The following is a 20,278-nucleotide window of genomic DNA, read 5'->3' as shown; positions in this document are numbered from 1 at the left end:
AGAAAAAGAGATGGCTGGGGTTACAAAAGCCAGGTCTGTAAAAGAAAAAATGGGCCACTGCCGTTAATTTTTTGTTCATTTTTTTTTTACTTTCACTTATTTGTAAAATCTTTCTGTCTAGGGAAATAATATGTTTTGATAAAACATTTTCAACACTATGGGAAAAACTATAGAAGTAGAAACTATTTATAATCCTGTCACCTGAAGAGAACTACTATTTATGTTTTACAACTGTTCTAGGATTTTTGCTAATGTGTTTACCTGTTTGCTTTTTTAAAACAGAAAATTGATATAGTATCAACAGTTTTGTATATAGTTTTTATTAATCAAATTACATCTCAAGTATTTTCCCATCTCACTAGTAATGCTGGAAAACATGTCATTGACTATACAGATATTCTCTCCTATGAATTTACTATATTTCAGGTAACTTAATTTTATTGTCTTATTATCACTCTTTACCTAATAGAGGAAGTAAAAATAATAGTACACTACTACTGGGTATATATCCAAAGGAAATAAAATTAGTATCTTGAATTGAAATCTGCACTCCCATGTTCATATTCCCAATAGCCAACATATGGAAACAACCAAAGTGTCCATAGAAGAATGGATAAAGAAAATGTACACACACACACACACACACACACACACACACACACACACACACACTGGAATACTATTCAGCCATAAAAAGAAAGGGAATCCTACCATTTGTGGCAACATAGATGAACCTGGTGGACATTCTGCTAAGGGGAATAAGCTATATGGAGAAAGACAAATACTGTATGATCTTGCTTATACATGGAATCTACAAGTCAAACTTGTAGTACCACAGGGTAAATGGTAGATACCAGGGACTGAGGAGTGGGCTAAATGGGAAGATGTTGGTCAAAGGGCATAAACTTTCAGATGAATAACAAGAACGTGTTCTAGGGATGTAAAGTACAGTGAGCTAACTATAGTTAAGAGTACTGTATTGTATACTTGAAATTTGCTAAGACAGTACATCTTAGGTGTTCCAACCACATGCAAAAATAAATGAATAAATAAAACGTACACTAAAATCATGTTTCATAATATAGTATGCACAATTTAAAAATACCTTTTTTAAAGTTTATTTATTTATTTTGAGAAAGAGAGAGAATGAGTCGGGGAGGGGCAGAGAGAGAGAATCCCAAGCAGGCTCCACATTGCCAGTGAAGAGCTTGATGTGGGGCTTGAACTCACAAAACTGTGAGATCATGACCTGAGCTAAAATCAAGAGTATGATGCTTAAGCAACTGAGCCACTCAGATTCCCCTAAAAATACCTTTTTTTTTTTTCTTCAATGTTTATTTATTTTTGGGACAGAGAGAGACAGAGCATGAACAGGGGAGGGGCAGAGAGGAGGGAGACACAGAATCGGAAACAGGCTCCAGGCTCTGAGCCATCAGCCCAGAGCCTGACGCGGGGCTCGAACTCACAGACCGCGAGATCATGACCTGGCTGAAGTCGGACGCTTAACCGACTGCGCCACCCAGGCGCCCCCCTAAAAATACCTTTTTTAAAAGAGGAAATTTTATTCTATATATAGCAAACAGTTGAGTTTAATACTTTTATATGAAATTTGAACAAAAGACCATCTTCTATTCCGTACTGTATTAAACTTGGACCTTAACAATGAATACTTTCAGATAAAAAGGAGAGTGAAACTTATGAAATGTATATGGTACCTTCTCTTCTCCATGAGTCTGGAAAGTGATATCTTGTAATGCTAAACCAAGATCATCTCGGTATCGAGCCTGATAATTAATAAATTCCACTATTCCTTTGTTGGGCCATTGTGCTGGAGGCCTTTTAGACATTATCCAGGGTGCCTTGAAACAAAGAAAGATTACAATAACTACAATAAAAGTACCTTTCCCTCTAAAAATAATTACCATGCATAAAAAACACAAGTGATGGAAAACATTTGTGGATATTATGATCTCCTGAGTACAGTTTTAAATATTGCCGGCATAAAACTTCTCATCTAGTTATAAGAAAGCTTAGAAATAAATTTTTAGAGGTAACCAGGCTTCCCACTCCCTATCCAGTTATTAAGAAGAGTCTTCTTAAACCCTACAAAGGAGCTGAAGGTAATCTATTTGAAATTGCAGCTGAGATGAGGACAGTTTGGCATTCATTCATTGCCCAAATACTGAGTATTTACTATGCTAGTCAGTGCTTTAGTTGCTGGAGATTCAGCAGTGAGCAAAACAGACACAAATTCTTGCCTTTACAGAGCATACAGCCTGCTGGGAAGGGACAGAAAGAATCACATAGCATATGCAAAATGCTAAACAGTGATAAAGCTTTGGAAGACGGGAGATAGGCAAGTTAGAGGTGGTGTGATTTTTAAGTAGGGTGGTTAGGAAAGGCTCGGTTGGACAAGATATGAGAACAAGCTGTTGGGATATGGGTTGAATCACTTTCCTGGCAGGCACCTAACAACACGTGCTGAGGTCCTGAGACAGGGACTGCCTGGGATGTTGGGGGAACAGGAGGAAGCGGAAGAACACGCAGGAGAGTGTGATGTCTGGTGGGGAGGTGCAGTGCTTTCATGAGAGGGAGTGATGCCCAGTGTCAGATGATGGATCAGGTCAAGGGAGGCCTGAAAGGAGACCACGGGTGATCTCCAAGGGCAGGTTCAGTGAAGTGGTGGAATTAAAAGCCTGTTTGGAGTGAGTCCAAAGTAGGATGAGAGAAGTACAGGCTATTCCAAAGAATTCTGCTGCAAAAAGTGCAGACAACGTGGGCTACAGAGAGATAAACAGAATTATCTGGACAGTTTACTTCTTGCATGTCAAGAGGTTTTATAACTTGAGTTACCAAATTACATAAAGATGATTTTTTTTAATGTCTATTTATTTATTTTGAGAGAAAGAGTGCATGCAAGTGGGGGAAAGGGCAGAGAGAGAGGAAGAGAGAGAATCCCAAGCAGGCTCCTCACTGTCAGCACAGAGCCTGACTCGAGACTTGAACCCAGGAACCGTAAGATCATGACCTGAGACAAACCCAAGAGTTGGGTGCTTAATGGACTGAGCCACCCAACCACCCCACATAAAGATGATTTTGTTTTAAAAATGTGTGGGTGTGGGTGTGTTATGTGTGTATTCACACACATTTTATTGTTTTTTACAATATGAAAAGAATATATATATAACATTTATACATATAAAAAGTTTACTTATAAAAATATTTATACAAATATTTAGAAAATACAGAAAACAATAAAATGATACAGTGGCAATAGGCTGAGCAAACTGAATACTGATAATTGGAGGTTGTGAAGGTAGATTAACCTTCCATGAACCATGTGTGAAAAAAGAGGTTAAGACCTGAGGAAGACTCTAGAGAAGAATCAAAGTTTAGGTAGAGATGGAGGATATAGATATTAAAATTTTTTAAGTTTATTTATTTTGAGATAGAGAGGCAGGGAGGGGCAGAGAGAGAGGGAGAGAGAGAACTCCAAGCAGGCCCCTCACTGTCAGTTCCCAGCCCAATATGGGGCTTCTAGTTGTGAGATGATGACCTGAGCTGAAATCAAGAGTCCGGATGCTTGACCTACTGAGCCACCCAGGAGCTCCAGGCTGTTGACAATATTTTAGCATGTTTGTAGGTTAAGAGAGGCAAGGGGGTCAGGGGACTGATACGTAGGAATTAAAGGAAGTGGTTAATGAAGCAACATCTGAGAGAAAAAATGAACAAATATTACCAAAAATACAAGTAGAAACTCAGGTTTTCTATTTGGAGGAGGGACACCTCTTCCTGAGAGACATGAGCAAAAGAGGAATGTTTCATGAAGATTCAGATACCTTTACAGGTGGACTGAAGAAGATACAGAAACTCAAGTCAACTATAACATCTGCCTTGTTAATTCATGGAACTGGGAGACAGAAGTAAATCAGATTAGTAAAATACACTGATATCTCAAATATTATACTGTCAATAGTCTAATTCTTCTACTCTTCAAAAAAATTTTTTAAATGTTTATTTATGTTTGAGAGAGAGAGAGAGAGAGAGAGAGAGAGAGAGAGAGAGAGAACAGGAGAGGAAAGGGCAGAGAGAAAAGGAGACACAGAGTTTGAAGCCGGCTCCAGGCTCTGAGCTGTCAGCACAGAGCCCAATACAGGGCTCAAACTCACAAACTGTGAGATCATGACCTGGGTCGAAGTTGGATGCTTAAGTGACTGAGCTACCCAAGGACCCCCTTTAAAAACTTTCTTTTAATGTTTATTAATTTTTGAGAGACAGAGAGAGAGAGACAGAGTGTTAATTTTTCTACTTCTTTCTTAAGTTTATTTATTTTTGAGAGAGAGAGAGTGGGGGGGGGGGGGAAGCAGAGAGAGAGAGAGAGAGAGAGAAGGAATCCAAAGCAGGATCTGTACCACCAACACAGAGCCTAATACTGGGATCAAACTCAGGAATCTTGAGATCATGACCTGAGCTGAAATCAAGGGTCAGGTGCTTAATTGACGGAGCCACCCAGGCACCCCCAATTCTTCTCTTGTCTAAATTATAACTAATTAAAGGAAAGAAAACAGACTGATTTATTCTCCTCCTCCTTCCCATGTGCAGAGATGCTAATGATGAGTAAATGAAACAGAAGGCATAAGCAATAAATATATAGTTAATTTAAAAATTGCACAGGCTTTAATTATGAGAGCACTATATTAATACACCTTTCTCAACATAAAATCCTCACAAAGTTATAATCTTAGATTGCATATTTTACTCTACGTTGGTAGAGGACAAATCATTGTGCCTTCTAAAAACAAGTAATCATATTTCATTTTTATAACATAACAAATGTTATATATCTTACATTTTACAAATGTATCTTACATTTTATGTATTATCCTAATTTAGTTATCTGTGGTCTTTTCTTCTATTTTTGTGATATATAAAATAATGGTGTATTCCATAATACATTGGGTTTTAATTTTATTGAAATGCTGAATATTAAAACATGAATTTGGAAAGGTAGGCTTTGTTTAAAATTTATTTTTTTATTTTATTTTTTTAAACATTTAGTTATTTTTGAGATAGAGAGAGAGACATAGTGTGAGTGGGGCAGGGGTTGGGGGCAAAGAGAGAGAGGGAGACAGAATCAGAAGCAGGCTTCAGGCCCCAAGCTGTCAGCACAGACCCTGACGCAGGGCTTGAACTCACAAACTCTGAGATCATGAGCTGGGCCGAAGTTGGACACTTAACCTAGTGAGCCAACCAAAATTTTTTTTAAATGTCAATTCAAGGTGCACTACAATATCTCAATCCTGCATCTCTTTATTGGTTATTTAGGAGTGCTTACCTCTTTACCCATATTTTCATATTCACAAACTCTTTCAATGGAAACTGCATTGGTTTCAATTTCACAAGCTTTCCTTACCCAAAAATTCAGAGATTGAGTAATCTGGAGGGAAAAACCCAAGAGCTTACTGACTGGTTCTTTAGTATTTTACATAATATTAATCATACTTTATACACTTTCACTTTTCATAGTTTTCATGTACTTTTCTCTCTTCTGATTATTTAACAACTTTAGAAGTAAATATATTTATACACATGCACACAAGTGTTTCTTTATGTTAAACTGATCAATACAAACAATGTTTTTTTGGCAGAAGATAGAATGAATATAGTTCAGCAGGTATTGAAGGAGTCCATACTTAGCGTGAGGAACGGTGGATACCAAGACTGATGAGATGTGCCTCAAGAAATGTACGTCCCAAGTGAGAAAAAAGTTGTGAATAACATTACCTTTGGCAGGATTCACTGGAAGCAGGAATCTCCTAACCCTTGACCACTCTTGTCTCCTCTTTTTTTTTAAACTCTACTTTCTTCTCACCCTACCCACAAGTACAGGAGGTAATTCAAGCCTAATTCTGGACGTCAAACAACTCTTGTTAGTTCAGTTTTTCCTTAAGTTTGCTGCCAAATCATTTGATGGCCAACCTGACTTGAACTGACATGGGGCTCTTTAAAGTCTTTACTGAACCCACTTAGAGTAAACATTCATATATTTTACTGCAAAGCAAGTAGTTTGATTATGGGATTCTGCCCCAGACCTTGACTATGGTATATGTGTCATTATTTCCTTTCTACAAGACTAAGTTCTGAATTCTGAAATGCAACTGGCCTTAATTAAGGTTTTTGGATAAGGGATGAAGGGCAAGTACCCACATCATCTAGACTTATCCTCTAATAATATGTAATTATACTAAGTAATTTAAGGAATATTCTATTTTACAAAGAGGGCAAGAACACACTCATACCACTAGTACTTTTCAATGTAATATAAAATAGGGCTTATTAGGGAAAAACTTATAAGCAAAGAAGGAGAGCATGTACTCTCCCCAGAGTTTGCATTATCTCCTTGGTTAGACTGGGCAAACTGGATTGGCAGGCCACAGTGGAAAGAGCCCCCCCCCCCCCCCCCCCCCGCCGCCCCGTTACATGCTATAAATCCATAAAGATAGGAGAACAAGAAACTTCTGGGTAACTGTGTAACAGCAGGAGTTTCCTGGTCTTTTAGCACTCAGCCTGTTCTTTCTGTGAGCTGACTTAGTATTGCTGAGCCAGCTTCCTGCTAGTAGCAACAGAGGAAGAAATGAGCCTCCAGGGCAATCCAGATTTGTCTCTCATTACTTAGTTAATACAATCTATAATTCAGACAGGCAAAGGAGAGGATAGTTTAATTAATTGCATTATAAACATATCATATACCACAAAATCATTATTACTTACATTTAGGGCATAGGATATGGACAAGCCAACTATTGCTGAATCTATCGAACTGCCAGCCAGCACAGCAAGCAGTGCAGCAAAAAATACCATTAGGTTGCCAAGGAATTCAAGTCTAACAGACAGCCACCTGTGATAATGGAAAATATTCTTCAACTGAGATGCAAGATTTTTGGTGTACTTGGTCTGAACTCTCCTCTGGGAAATGGAAAATAAACATCAATAACTGCTTTCTTTTCCTAAGAACTCAGTCAAAATAGGACGATTGCAGTGATGATACATTAAAGGATTCCTTTGCATAAAAACACTTTACTTTTGCAGAACTTTGCTTTAAACCTTAATCAGAATAAAAAAGTCAAAAAAGAACACCAGCTAAAATGATGCGTCGTATTTTAAAATCCTATTAGAAAATCAATCACCTTTCCGATTACATATCCTTTTTTCTATGGTAACATTAGTCTCCAAAAGTTATATGTGCCCCACTATTATTTAATATTTCATTTTCCTCTGTATGTAAAATGATGATCTCAAATTTAAACTATTATAAAGTATTGCTTGCAAATAGAACATATTCTACAAATATAGAATATAACAGAGTCATATCTCTAGAAATTCCAATAGCATCCTATATGACCTTCAAAAAACTTGGGACCTTATTTTCATGTAAAGTAGATTGTACTTTTATATGAATATGAACAGATACATTTTAACTTAAATGTCCATTAAATATTAGAAACAGTTAAGGCTTTCTTCTTTTTCTTTTTTTAATAATTTCATGAAATGCCATTGCAAAACATTCCTTCTGTTTAGAAGTCAGGGCACAAGACATCTTAAAAGAGACTGGTCTTGAGGTAGGTATATTGCTCTCACTTACCTGTTTGAAATTACATTATTGTAGAAACAGACCAAGTTCTCATTCACCACCTCTTTGTTTTGCTGGATAAACCTCTGTTCGTGTCCAAATGCCCGGATAGTGGACACCCCTGATAAAGTCTCACTAAAGTGGGAAATGATAGGAGAGCGAGAGGCTCCTGCCAATCGTCGAATCTGCCGAGAGCTTGCTACGTAGTATCTCTAACCGGAAAACAGAAAAAGGCAGTTGGAAAGATGGAGCAGAAATTGCTTCCATAGTTTGAAAATGACAAGACCCCAAAAAGTGAAGTTCAAGTTCAGTCTCCAGTACCTGTGAGTGTGGCTTTATTTGGGAATGGAATCTTTGCAGATGTCATTAAGGATCTCCGGATGAGATCATCCTGGATTTAGGGTGGGCCCTAAGCCCAACTCCGAGTGTCCTCATAAGAGACAGAAAAGGAGAAGACAAAGCCACAGGGAGGAAGCCATGTGAGGATGAGATTGGAGAAATGTGTGCATAAACCAGGGAAAATGCCAACCATTGCGAACAGCCACCAGAACCAGGAGAGAAGCATGAAACCAATTCTCCCTCAAAGGCTCCGGAAGGAACCAACCCTATGTACACCTTGATTTTGGACTGTTGGCCTCCAGATCTGTGAAAGAATAATTTTTTTTTGTTTTTTTTAAGCTACCAAATTTGTTACAGGAGCTCTAAGAAACGAATACACACTTGGCACAGTAAAAAACCCAGATTCTGGACAGCACAACTAGAACAGAGGTGGGTAAGGTTCTACTTTGGTAATCTTTTCAAACAACCATTACTGAGCACCTGCTATGGAAAAAGCTCTATGTCACATGTTGGAAATGTGACCAGGGAGTGAACCCATTAAGTGAAGGAAGTTAGTCAAGTATACAAACAATACTATTTTTGTTCCTAAATATAATTATGGAAAAAATATTCATTTTTCTGGTCTACAAGCACTTCCCTCCAGTGCAGCCACAAGTATAATTGGCTACTTCCCCTCCAACTTGGTTGAGAATAATTGGGATGGGCAGAGACTGGAGGGCTGGAGGGAGCATGTCCTAGTTAACTGGACCATCATTCACCCACCCCAGATAATCACAACACACCGGAAATGAAAATCAAGAATTACCACGCTTTGCAATGTTTTCAAGAAAAATCTTTGGGCTTGGAGTTTTATGTAAAATCACTGATTTTAAAATGTCTTCATTTTAGTAAAAAACACTGAGCAGGCTGGACACAAACATATTGGAAACTCCATATGGCCTGTCAACTTGCAGTCTACCAGCTCTGCTCTGTGTTAAGTGCCCTGGAGAACACAGAGGAAGGATTATGGCATTCTGGGATTGCAAGGGGACTTCAGAGATTGTCATAAAGAAATTTGCAGGAAATTTCGACGAATTGCAAAAGCACTGGAGTTCTTCCACAAATCTATCTAGAGTATTTAGTTTAAGAACTATTGATCTAGATCAATGTTTCTCATACTTTAATAAAAATCACCTGGAAGGTAAAACACAGACCGTGGGCCTCACCATGATAGATTCTTTATTTCCTCCCAGTTTTATTAGAATGTGATTACCAAATAAAAATTATATATGTATACATTAAGATGTGATTTTTTAAAAAAGAGGTACAACCAAAGATTCTGATTCAATAGGTCTGGGGTATCTCCCATAGGTCTAGGGACCATACTTTGAGTAGCACTGATATAAAACAAAACTCCTGTTTTATAGGGGGGATCAATGAAGCCTAGAAAGGGAAGTGATGTGCCAAACATAAAAGTCAGGAAAGTAATTAGAATTTGAGGCTCTTGAATTCATATTCAGGTCTCACTCCATACAGTGTCCCCTAACAAGAGATGGTTTCTAGATCGTTTCCACTCCTGGTCACCCTGTTATAGTCTACCAACCACAAGACTATCACATAAATTTTCTTTTGTGATATGAGGGTTTTTTTTTTTTAAGCAGGTACAATTGTACCATCAGTACCATCCTTCATGGTCTAGATTTGTTTCTTTTAGCCCTAAGATGTAGTTGTCTTCCCTAGAAGACTTACAATCTCATTGGAGAGATAATTTGTGGTCTAAAAATAGCCTGTAATACTAGTAGTATAATAAATCAATAATACCTGAATGAGTCTCATCTCTTTGCACTATTTTGGTAAAGAATACTTCATTCACACAGAAAATGAAATATGACCTAGGCCATGAAAGGTAAGTAACATCCAGTCAGGCAGAGAAAATAGGGAAAACATAGAAAGTAGGAGGAATAATAATCACAAAGGTGTAGAAATAAGAAAATGATTAACATTCTGGTTTGGGCAGATTAAACTCCAATACGAATTTTAAAACTTGGGTTTTGGGAAAGCACTGAACTACAAGAACTGCATCCTTTCATGTAAACAGCCTCAAAATACTTTCGTATTTAAATTAAATACGTGTTAAGACATCTCATTAAAAAATAAATTTCATTTTACACTGTAGTCTCACAGTGACATAATTTTGGAATGTGGTTGACCACATTTTAATTGGAATATAAAGATATATATCATGTCATGAGAGATCTGTTTAGTTCTTCTAGGAGTACTTTGCCGATATCAGGGATAACAGGACAAAAAGGCAGCATCTGTTTCTCTCTTGGATTTACAGACAAATTAACTTTCTGCTAAAATGCAAATACCATATAGATTTTGTGGTGACCATAAAAATACACAACTCAGTTCTCCAGCTGCAGGGAGAACAGCTGACTGTCAGTCCGGCTGCTGCCCCGGCATCTACTACTCTATTAAGCATGGAGGCCATGTTACCCACAGGTTGTTTCCAGGCAATGAGTGGGGATGGCAGGGGTGCTAGAGCAGGCCCATCTCGGGGACACATGGAATACTCCAATGGGTGACATTGGTTGTAGATTCCCCATCCATTTGATGAATCTTTCATGGAACTGTCCTGTAATCCAAGATTTTCCCTACCCAATCCTCTTCTCTCCCTCACAGGAATCAGACATGCATTGCTGTCTGAGGGCTCACCCCTTGGCTCCCTCTCCTCTATCTTTTGCAGGCATTCTCTAGTCATACTCTACTATATGGAATCCTTTCTTGGAATCTACTTTTTGGAGAACTTGAACTAACAGGCAATTGAAGTGGGCTTGAACCTATAATTGACTGTGAACTTCTGTTATTAATACACATAAAAGTCCATGTACTTACCTGTATAGTGAAATAGAGGAAAACCAAGGGAATAACCCCCAGAATGAAGAGTGGTAAAGCTCCTACAATGACCAAAACTGTTCCAATAACATCCAATGTACAATTCACCCAGGTCCGTAAGTAGTAATGGAAACGCATATCAATTATAAACATGTCCTAAAAAATTGATATCAGGTCACTATATTTTTAACTTTTCATGGTTTAAAATGAGAAGAAGAAGAAATATATCATTCAATGTAAAAATTTTAAAAATACTTGGATGTGACAATATGATGATTGAATACGTCTAACTACATGGTCTTTGCCCTTCCCAATCTATCCCCACATATTTTCCCCCTGTAGTCAGTTGTAATAGTTAAGAGGGTATTTAGTAACAAAATGCCTATGATCAAGCAATGTGTGTTTCCCAGTGACAAATACACAGCACTTAGTTTATATGACTAATATCAGACTCTGCTTAAAAAGATTTTAAAAAAGAGTCCAAACCCCAGTAATTGGGTGTTCAGGAGCATTGGCCTAGCACTAGTCACTACTTAAAATATGTAAAATACTCCTGGGCCATTCTTATCCATCAAGAACACGTTCAGTGGCCTTCTTGGCTAGCTGGGTCCTGTCAACATCACAAAAGGCAGGAAAACAAAATAATTTTCATTTACAAAATTAGAAACTGAAAGATTGAAGTGGACAATGGGAATGAGAGAAGAACATAGCGGGGGTTTCTGGGTGGCTCAGTCAGTTAACTGTCCAACTTCGGCTCAGGTTCCTGAGTTTGAGCCCCACATCGGGCTCCCCACAATAGTGTGGAGCTTGCTAAGGATTCTCTCTCTCTCCCTTTCTCTCTCTTCTCTCTCTGCCCCTCCCCTCCTCTCTCTCTCTCTCAAAATAAACTTTTAAAAGAGAGAGAGAGAGAGAGAGAGAGAGAGAGAGAGAGAACATAGGAAGGTCATCTATCAATTCACATATAACTTAATCAAATTTATGTTGTCAAATCTATGGTATAAGGTATGACCTATGAAATCCCAGGGAATAGGAAGACATCCAACCTTAAGGGATCAACTAATCAGCTTATAACAAAATTGACACAAAGAGTGGAGCTGGAATTTTATTAATTCTAAGTCTTGCTTTGGGATTTTCCTGATTATCTCATGAACCAAATAGGGTAAGAGCATCATATCCGTATGTAGTTTCTTGCCTGTCTTTATTTTTTTTTATTTTTAAAAAATTTTTTTAACGTTCATTTATTTTTGAGACAGAGAGAGAGACAGAGCATGAAGGGGGAGGGGGGGTCAGAGAGGGAGACACAGAATCTGAAACAGGCTCCAGGCTCTGAGCTGTCAGCACAGAGCCCGACGCGGGGTTCGAACTCACGGACCATGAGATCATGACCTGAGCCGAAGTTGGAAGCTTAACCGACTGAGCCACCCAGGCGCCCCTCCTGCCTGTCTTTAGAACACACCTTCCCAGGGCATCTGGGTGGCTCAGTTGGCTAAGTGACCAACTCTTGATTTTGGCTCAGGTCATGATCTCATTGTCCAGGGATTCAGCCCTGCATCAAGCTCTGCTTAGCACGGAGCCTGCTTAGGATTCTCTGTCTCACCCTCTCTGCCTTTTCCCTGCTCATGCTCTCTCTCTCAAAATAAATAAATAAACATTAAAAAAAACAGTAAATATAATGGGGGAAATCCTGGAGGTAAGCAGAGACACTCTGGGAAGCTATACCCCTTCCCACATTCACCATAAGTGAGTTGACAGTTTACTTAAAAGCAGAATGCTTAAAATACAAATGTCTCCATAAAGAATTAAATTTTCTTTACCTTCTCAGCTTAAATTAGTGATTCTCAAGCTAAATATACACAAGAATTGGAGTTGTAGACACCAGAGCACATATACTTTTTTGATTCTTCCAGCAATTTTCAAGGGTTATTTTGATTATGTGTGTAAGATGTGATACTGCTATACATCAATTATAAATATCCCAAGAATTAGAAATACAATACCAAAAAAATCTATACTAAACATAATCCCATCTTTTCAGGGTGATTTTTTTTTTTTTACAAATGCTATTGCAAAGGGGTGCCTGGGTGGCTCAGTTGCTTAAGCGTCCAACTGCACTCAGGTCATAATCTCGCGGTTCATGGGTTTGGGCCCCATGTCAGGCTCTGTGCCCCATGTCAGGTTCTGTGCTGACAGTTCAGAGCCTGAAGCCTGCTTCAGATTCTGTGTCTCCCTCTCTCTCTGCCCCTCCCTCACTCATGCTCTGTCTCAAAAATAAACACTAAAATTTTTTTTTAAAAATTTAAAAAATGCTATTGCAAGGTATTAAATATGGATCATCATTTTTAAGCATACTATTCAATAAGGTACAGCTTTACTAACCTTGGTGAACCGATTGATTATCTGGCCTACAGGACTGGTTTCAAAAAACTGGAGCGGGAGGTGTAGCACATTATCCAATAGCTGAGCATACAATGTTCGAGAGGCAGCCAGGGACCCTCGAGTGAGTATATAGGCTCCAGAGCAGACAAAGAAACCTAAAAACAAATTGTTATCAAGGGCATGTTAACCTTTTTAAGGAATTTTATATTTTAATTCTCAAAGTGTTGTTTATCATAGCATTTTTTAAATGGAAAACTCAAAGAGCAAACTTAACATGCGACTGTGGATCAAACTAAGTATAAATGTAAATGGTGCATTTATAATAAATACAGACACTCTGATGGGTTGCAATCCTATCAAAGAAGAACTCTCCTTATTCATGGGCATAGATTCTAGAGTAATGCACAAAATATAACAGATCAACCAGGTTCACAGAATTCTAGCAACCTATTTGTGATGTCCCATGGGACAATATGGTAGTCACTGGTGCTGCTAGCCAAATAATTTCAGTTCTCCTAGCTTCTAGTCCATGGTAGAGTTGTCCTTTCTGGTCTCCTTGTGATGTAGGGGACCATATCAAGGGTTCTGAAGAACAAGTTGAGGGAGAAACAACACATAACACCAGGTTAAAGCATTTAATTGCTGGTACCAGAACTGCTCACGTTTATTCCTTGTACAGTGCCTGTTAACATTTATAATGGTGGTTGGATTGCTTCTTCAACTTGGGTCACAAGAACAAGTGTAGTCCTTTACTTGACCCACAATGAACACATTTTTTTTTTTTTGGTCTGTTAAGCTACTGAGATTTGGTTGGTGGAAGAGTTTTTCTTGCCACAGCTGAAAAGGCAGACATATAAATAATAAGCATCTAGCTTTATCTATCGACTATTGTTACTTGCATTTGACCAAGTATGACAAGAAAGAGACAAGCTCATAGAAGGCTATCCACGTGGGAGAGGAAATGAAAGGACAAATAATTCTCAAAATGGAGAACTTATAGGGCTAAAAGAAGTCATGCTTCGTTACAGTTATTGGTCAAGGATGTATATGTGATTCAAATTGTTTCAAGGAGTAAAATTTTATGAATTTCTACGAACTTCAAAGGAAGTTCTTTGAAAGAGAACATTTCCATCATCATGTGAAGCCTGAGAATTAAGCCAATGAGGACAACAAGTAGAGTTCGTAAAGAATAGTGGACACTTCATCTGTAGTGTGTATAATGACCTATGCCTAGACTTTTCAGTCTGGGGAGCCAATAAATTCCCATGTTACTTATGCTAGTTTGTTCTGAGTCACAGGGGATACACAGTTGCTCCACTGCTCTCTAATACACGAAATTGCTAACAAAAGTGTGATGTCAGCATAATTCTTATACCCTGAAAGTATGTTTAAAACAAAAGAATGGTAGTTAACCCTGATCATCTTAAAATTATTTTAACTAATTCCTTTATATTTTAAATAATATCATATGCTGCTGTTAAGTGATTTCTAACTTTATACATTTTCTTTTTTTTTCCTACCTCACTCCCCCATACTTCCCTCTTTCCCTTTCAAAAACAGGTTGTTACCCTCTTTCCTCAAATAAATATCCAATGTTTATATTGCCACCAAACATACATTATGTATGAAGTTAACAAAATTTATTATGGTTGTACCATTCTTTTTTCATATTCTTAGTTTTCTATGCAACAAGCACTAATTCATTCCCAAACACTTCAATTGTCAGCAAATCTTTTCCAAATATATTCAGACTCATCAGATATTCTATTTCCTTCATCCTATTTAGCCCTCTCCTGTTTTGCAGCATCATCTACTCTTTTGGAACCCTCTCACTTTCCACTCTAACCTGGAATGGTTGCAAGATCAGAACACTTGCATTCTTCAGTTTTGGGAAATGCTAAATATTGTGAATTTGACCATTTTCACCTGCATTTATTGAAAGATGTATTATGTGAATGTTGAACTTGCTGGATTATTCCCTTAATTTTCTTATTTATCATTTCGATTTATATTTTTTATGTTGTACTTCTGGAAAAATGTCTTCTAACATATCTTCTCACACTTGTATAATCTCTTTAAATTCTTTAAATGTTTCAAGTATTTTTTGTCTATGATTGAACTTTTTTCAGCACATTTTTGCACTGGCTTTGTGGATATAGTATTTTGAATCTCTGAAGATACTAATTTGACATTTTAAGCTTCTTTTTCAAATAGGATTGTTTCATTACTAAACTCCATTGCTTGATTTGTTAGCCCTTATTTATACTGTTGGTTTAATTAAAATGCAAAATCATTCATCATTATCAGTTTAAACGTATGAAATAAACACATGGTTAATTAATAGAGGTACCTGATGGCTTCCTTCTGCTATTGCACACATTAATTTCCCCCAACATTTTTTTCCTCTGAATGGAAGAAATTGCTTCAAATTCCACAAAATTGGGTAGGTGTGACACAGAGAGTCTGGAATACTGGAATATAGACACATAGGCTGGAGCTTCTCCAAAAGCCATTTAAGGATTTCTTCTATGTATGTCACACACACTAGAAACCCTCATTTCCTCTTTATATATCAACTTTCTAGTTTTCATTGTATCACCACAATGAAATTACTACAATGACAGTTGCTGTGCACATTGGTGACGGTGGTGGGTGTTGTAGGAGAGGCTAATGGGAGGAGAACAATGGTCTAGTGAATTATTTTGATTATTTCCATGCAATTCAATCCTATTCTCTACCCATGACCATGAGTTTAGTGTTTATCCACTGCTCAAAGGAACAACTCCCTCTTCTGTTACAGCTTCTCCCATATCTACAGGTTCCTCTACCCTTGATTATCTATCAGTATAATAACTGCTTATGTAAAACTTTATCACTCTGAAATCTTCTGAAGTCTTTCCTTTATATTTATTCACTGTCATTTCAGTGGTATTTTGTGAGGTAAGTAAAGGAGATGATCCACTTACTCATGTTAAACTAGAAACAGCAGTGTACTCTAAACAGTGCACTTTGGGGACGTCTGGCTGGCTCAGTCGGTTGAATGTCTGACTCTTGATTTCAGCTCTGATCATGATCCCAGGGTCATGAGATCAAGCCCCAGTTGAGCTCCATGCTGGGCATGGAGCCTGCTTGGGATTCTCCCTCTCTGTCTCTCTCTCTCTCTCATTCTCTCTCTCTCCCTCTGCCCCTTACCCTGCTTGCACATGAGCTCTCTCTTTCTCTCTCTCTCTCTCAAAAAATAAAAATAAATAAAAATTTAAATAAAAAAAACACATTGCACTTTGAAAATAAGGTGCCTATATGTTCACATTGGATTGGAGAAAGGTAAGGCATAAAACACAATAGATAAGAGATGTTCAGAGTGTCCCAGAGATTCTAAGGCAAATAGCTGGGACCCGGGGAAAAAAAAGATGTGCAGAAATACTTCTTTTGTAGAAAATAAGGTAAGAGTTTTATTATTGTTATAAAATATAGATCTAACATTGTGCTTTGAACTCTAGCTTATTTTGAATGTTAACATTTATATAATTCATAAGAGGCCTGTGGTAATAACATATGACAATGCTGTTTATGCTTTAACCGCCCCTCTGCCCCCACCAGCTTTTTTATTTTGTGAGCTATGATGATGTCAGTGAATACAGCCTGCTCTTGATTGGACAAGATTCCATAAGATGCAGCTATAGTCTACTAAAAAAAATTAGAAATTATGCATTTTCATTTCTTAGGCTCACCCTACTTATAGATAACTTATAATTGCATCTAATAACAAATCTTCAGAAATTTTAATTTTTAATACAAAAAATTAAAAATAAAGAAAAAATAGAGAAGATTCATATTTTAATGACTGAAGACCACTCTACACAAAACACGAATCAAGAAAAAATCTTTTGATTAAGCTGTGCATAATCTATTGCCTTCATTACAAAATATTTCCTGTGTCCATTGATAGTTAATTAAAAACAAGACAGTCTCTTCAACAAATGGTGTTTGGAAAACTGGACAGCAACATGCAAAAGAATGAAACTGTACCACTTCCTTACACGATACACAAAAATAAATTCAAAATGAATGAAAGACCTAAATGTGAGACAGGAAACCATCAAAATCCTAGAGCACACAGTAGTAACCCTTTTGATATAAAATGTAGCAACTTCTTACTAGATGTCTCCTGAGGCAAGGGAAACAAAAGCAAAAATAAAACATTGGGACTATATCAAAATAAAAAAGCTTCTGCACTGTGAAGGAAGCAATCAGCAAAATGAACAATTCCAACAACCTATGAAATTGGAGAAGATATCTGCAAATGACATATCTGATAAAGGGTTAGTATACAAAATTTATAAAGAACTTATAAAATTCAACCCCCCAAAAGTGAAGAGTCCAATTAACAAATGGGTAGAAGACATGAACAGATATTTTTCCAAAGAAGACAGACAGATGGCCAAGAGACACATGAAAAGATGTTCAACATCACTCATCATTAGGGGAATACAAATCAAACCACAATGAGATATCACCTCACACCTGTCAGAATGGCTAAAGTCAACGATACAAGAAACAACAGGTATTGGTGAGGATGTGGAGAAAGGGGAACCCCCTTGCACTGTTTGGAATGCAAACTGGTGCAGCCACTCTGGAAAGCAGTATGGAGGTTCCTCAAAAAGTTAAGAAGAAAACTGCCCTATGATCTAGCAATTGCACTACTAGGTATTTATGCAAAGATTACAAAAATAGTAATTCAAAGGGATATATGCACCCTAATGTTTATAGCAGCATTATCTGAAATAGCCAAATTATGGAAAGAGCCCAAATGTTCATCTGCTGATGAGTGGATAAAAACATTGTGGTGTACACACACACACACACACACACACACACACACACACACACACACCACATGGCATATTACTCAGCCATTAAAAAAGATGAAATCTTGCCATTTGTAATGACATGGATGAAGCAAAGAGTATGATGCTAAGGGAAATAAGTCAGTCAGAGAAAGAAAAATGCTATATAATTTCACTCATATGTGGACTTTAAGAAACAAAGCAGATGAATATAGGGGGAAACAAAAAGAGAGGCAAATCAGGAAAAAGACTCTTAACTATAGAGAACAAATTGAGGGTTACTGAAGGGGAGGGTGAGGGAGCATGTTAAATGGGTGATGGGCATTAAGGAGAGCACTTACTGTGATGAGCACTGGGTGTTATATGTAAGTGATGAATCACTAAACTCTACACCTGATACTAATATTAGACTGTATGTTAACTAACTGGAATTTAAATAAAAATTTTTTAAAAATTCTCATTTTACAAAAGTAAAATTGTGAGTACTAAACCTGCATACCTTGTCTAGTATAGGGAATGATATTTGCTCACTTAAAATATTCTTCAAAGTATACTGAATTTCCCTGAAAGTTGTAACACGAGCTCCTGGATCGATATGAGTTTAACTCTCATATGCACATGTGATAGACATAGATATAGAGATATTTGTATATATGGATCCTCTTTAGCTGCTTAGAATTCTAGACCGCTATATCCATTTTTTCCTCAATGAATTGTAAACTGCAAGCCAATAAACTTGACTCTCACTGATTCAAAGGCAAACATAGTGTATCTTTCATACTATAGCTAGTCCTTATATCTCATTTTAGTCATTAATATAACATCTCTTTCCCCAGTGAATTATGTTAGCAGAATGACAAAATAAACATAAATCTGTCTCAAAATATTTGCTTACTTTTTGATGGAGATACTTACAAGAAATACTCGGGCCACACAATAAAGATGGGAAAGGACAAAAGAGAAGCAAAGCCCTAGTTTCTTATTTTTTATTTTATCTTTATTTTATTTTCCCAAATGCATGTACCTCTCTTTGTCTTTTCCCTTATGAATATCCTTAGATAGCATGACTTCCATGCATCACTTTCTAATTTGAATTTGCTATCATTCTCCCTCAAGGTGCCTTACTTTATTCTTATAAAACACACACTCAAAATGTCTATACCTAAAAAAATCTTCTATTTCTACTGTACTTTTGAATATCCTTCAATTTTCTCTTTCAAATCACCTAACTTCTTTGAAGGACAACATGTATCTACTCCTTAATCATCAATTATTCAACTACCTACAATCTGCATTCTTTTCCTACCTCTTTCTGGATTATGCATCTTTGACTATAATCACAGAACTTTTCTCAATTTTCTTTCTCCTTAACGTTTCCATAGCATTTCAGAACTATTAAGAAGTTTTTTGAAAGACTATTTTTTTTTTCTTTCTGGCTTTTGTTACATTATACTTTTCACTTGGAATGGAGCATATAATAGTATAGAGTTTTCCAAAATGTATTCTGTGGAAAACAAGTTGCTCAAGATGTTAATGGACAACACAAGAAAATAATTTTTCCCTATGGTCAAATGGATTTGAGAAACATTGGTTTAAATATAATTAAATGGGTCAGTTTATTGAAGAATATCTCAAACTTTTTAGCAAAAGGAAAGAAAAAAGATTTCAGATGCACAGAAAAATACAGTTCTCAGTTTTGCAGACCTATTAGAGGACAGAATCCTATATTTGTGGAGCCTCTCTATTGTTTCATGTAAAACTCTTTTGGAAATGTTAATTTAGTGGTTAAGTTTGGGGAATCAGGTAGACATGAATTCAAATCCTGGCTCTAAAACTTTCTATCCGTAGGATTTCGTGCACAGTATTCATTCTGTATAGTGTTAAGTAACGGCCAACACTTACTGCACTCTTGGTTTATGCTCAGCACTTTTCTATAAGCTTTACACATATCATCTAAGTAGGATGCCCAAGTTTCAGGAGTCCCTTCATTAGAACGTATGTTAAATGAATTAATAAATTAGTTTAAACACATATAGTGAGTAGCCATGTAATCAAGACTTTTGAGTCCTGAATGACTTAGCAGATGAGTCTCAGTTTCCTCAGCTATAAAATAGGGATAATAACACCTTTATAAATAATTTTTTGTCAAGACTAAATGAGACAAACACATTATTTAGTGTGGGCCATGTAGCTGACACACATAAGTTTT

The 20,278-nt window shown here is 37.0% G+C and overlaps 1 protein-coding gene across 7 annotated transcripts in view; it reads right to left on the bottom strand.

Annotated features, from left to right (window-relative positions):
• Positions 1 to 20,278, bottom strand: part of LOC112850296 (ATP-binding cassette sub-family C member 2-like) — an 89,591-nt gene that overhangs the window by 5,060 nt on the left and 64,253 nt on the right. For 6 of the 7 annotated variants that reach the window (XM_025913942.2, XM_086675752.1, XM_086675751.1 and 3 more), the window contains 6 exons: positions 13,223 to 13,377; positions 10,847 to 11,002; positions 7,643 to 7,842; positions 6,772 to 6,898; positions 5,336 to 5,437; positions 1,716 to 1,859 (listed from right to left, as the gene is read on the bottom strand). In XM_025913942.2, the coding sequence (XP_025769727.1) occupies positions 1,716 to 1,859; positions 5,336 to 5,437; positions 6,772 to 6,898; positions 7,643 to 7,842; positions 10,847 to 11,002; positions 13,223 to 13,377 (884 nt within the window). The remainder of the gene's footprint in view (positions 1 to 1,715; positions 1,860 to 5,335; positions 5,438 to 6,771; positions 6,899 to 7,642; positions 7,843 to 10,846; positions 11,003 to 13,222; positions 13,378 to 20,278) is intronic. The other variant, XM_086675748.1, reaches the window with a different exon arrangement.

Source organism: Puma concolor, chromosome C2 (assembly GCF_028749965.1).
Source record: "Puma concolor isolate L17-30 chromosome C2, mPumCon1.1.hap2, whole genome shotgun sequence".
In the NCBI taxonomy this organism is placed as follows: Eukaryota; Metazoa; Chordata; class Mammalia; order Carnivora; family Felidae; genus Puma; species Puma concolor.
This window is presented reverse-complemented; position numbering and strand designations above follow the sequence as displayed.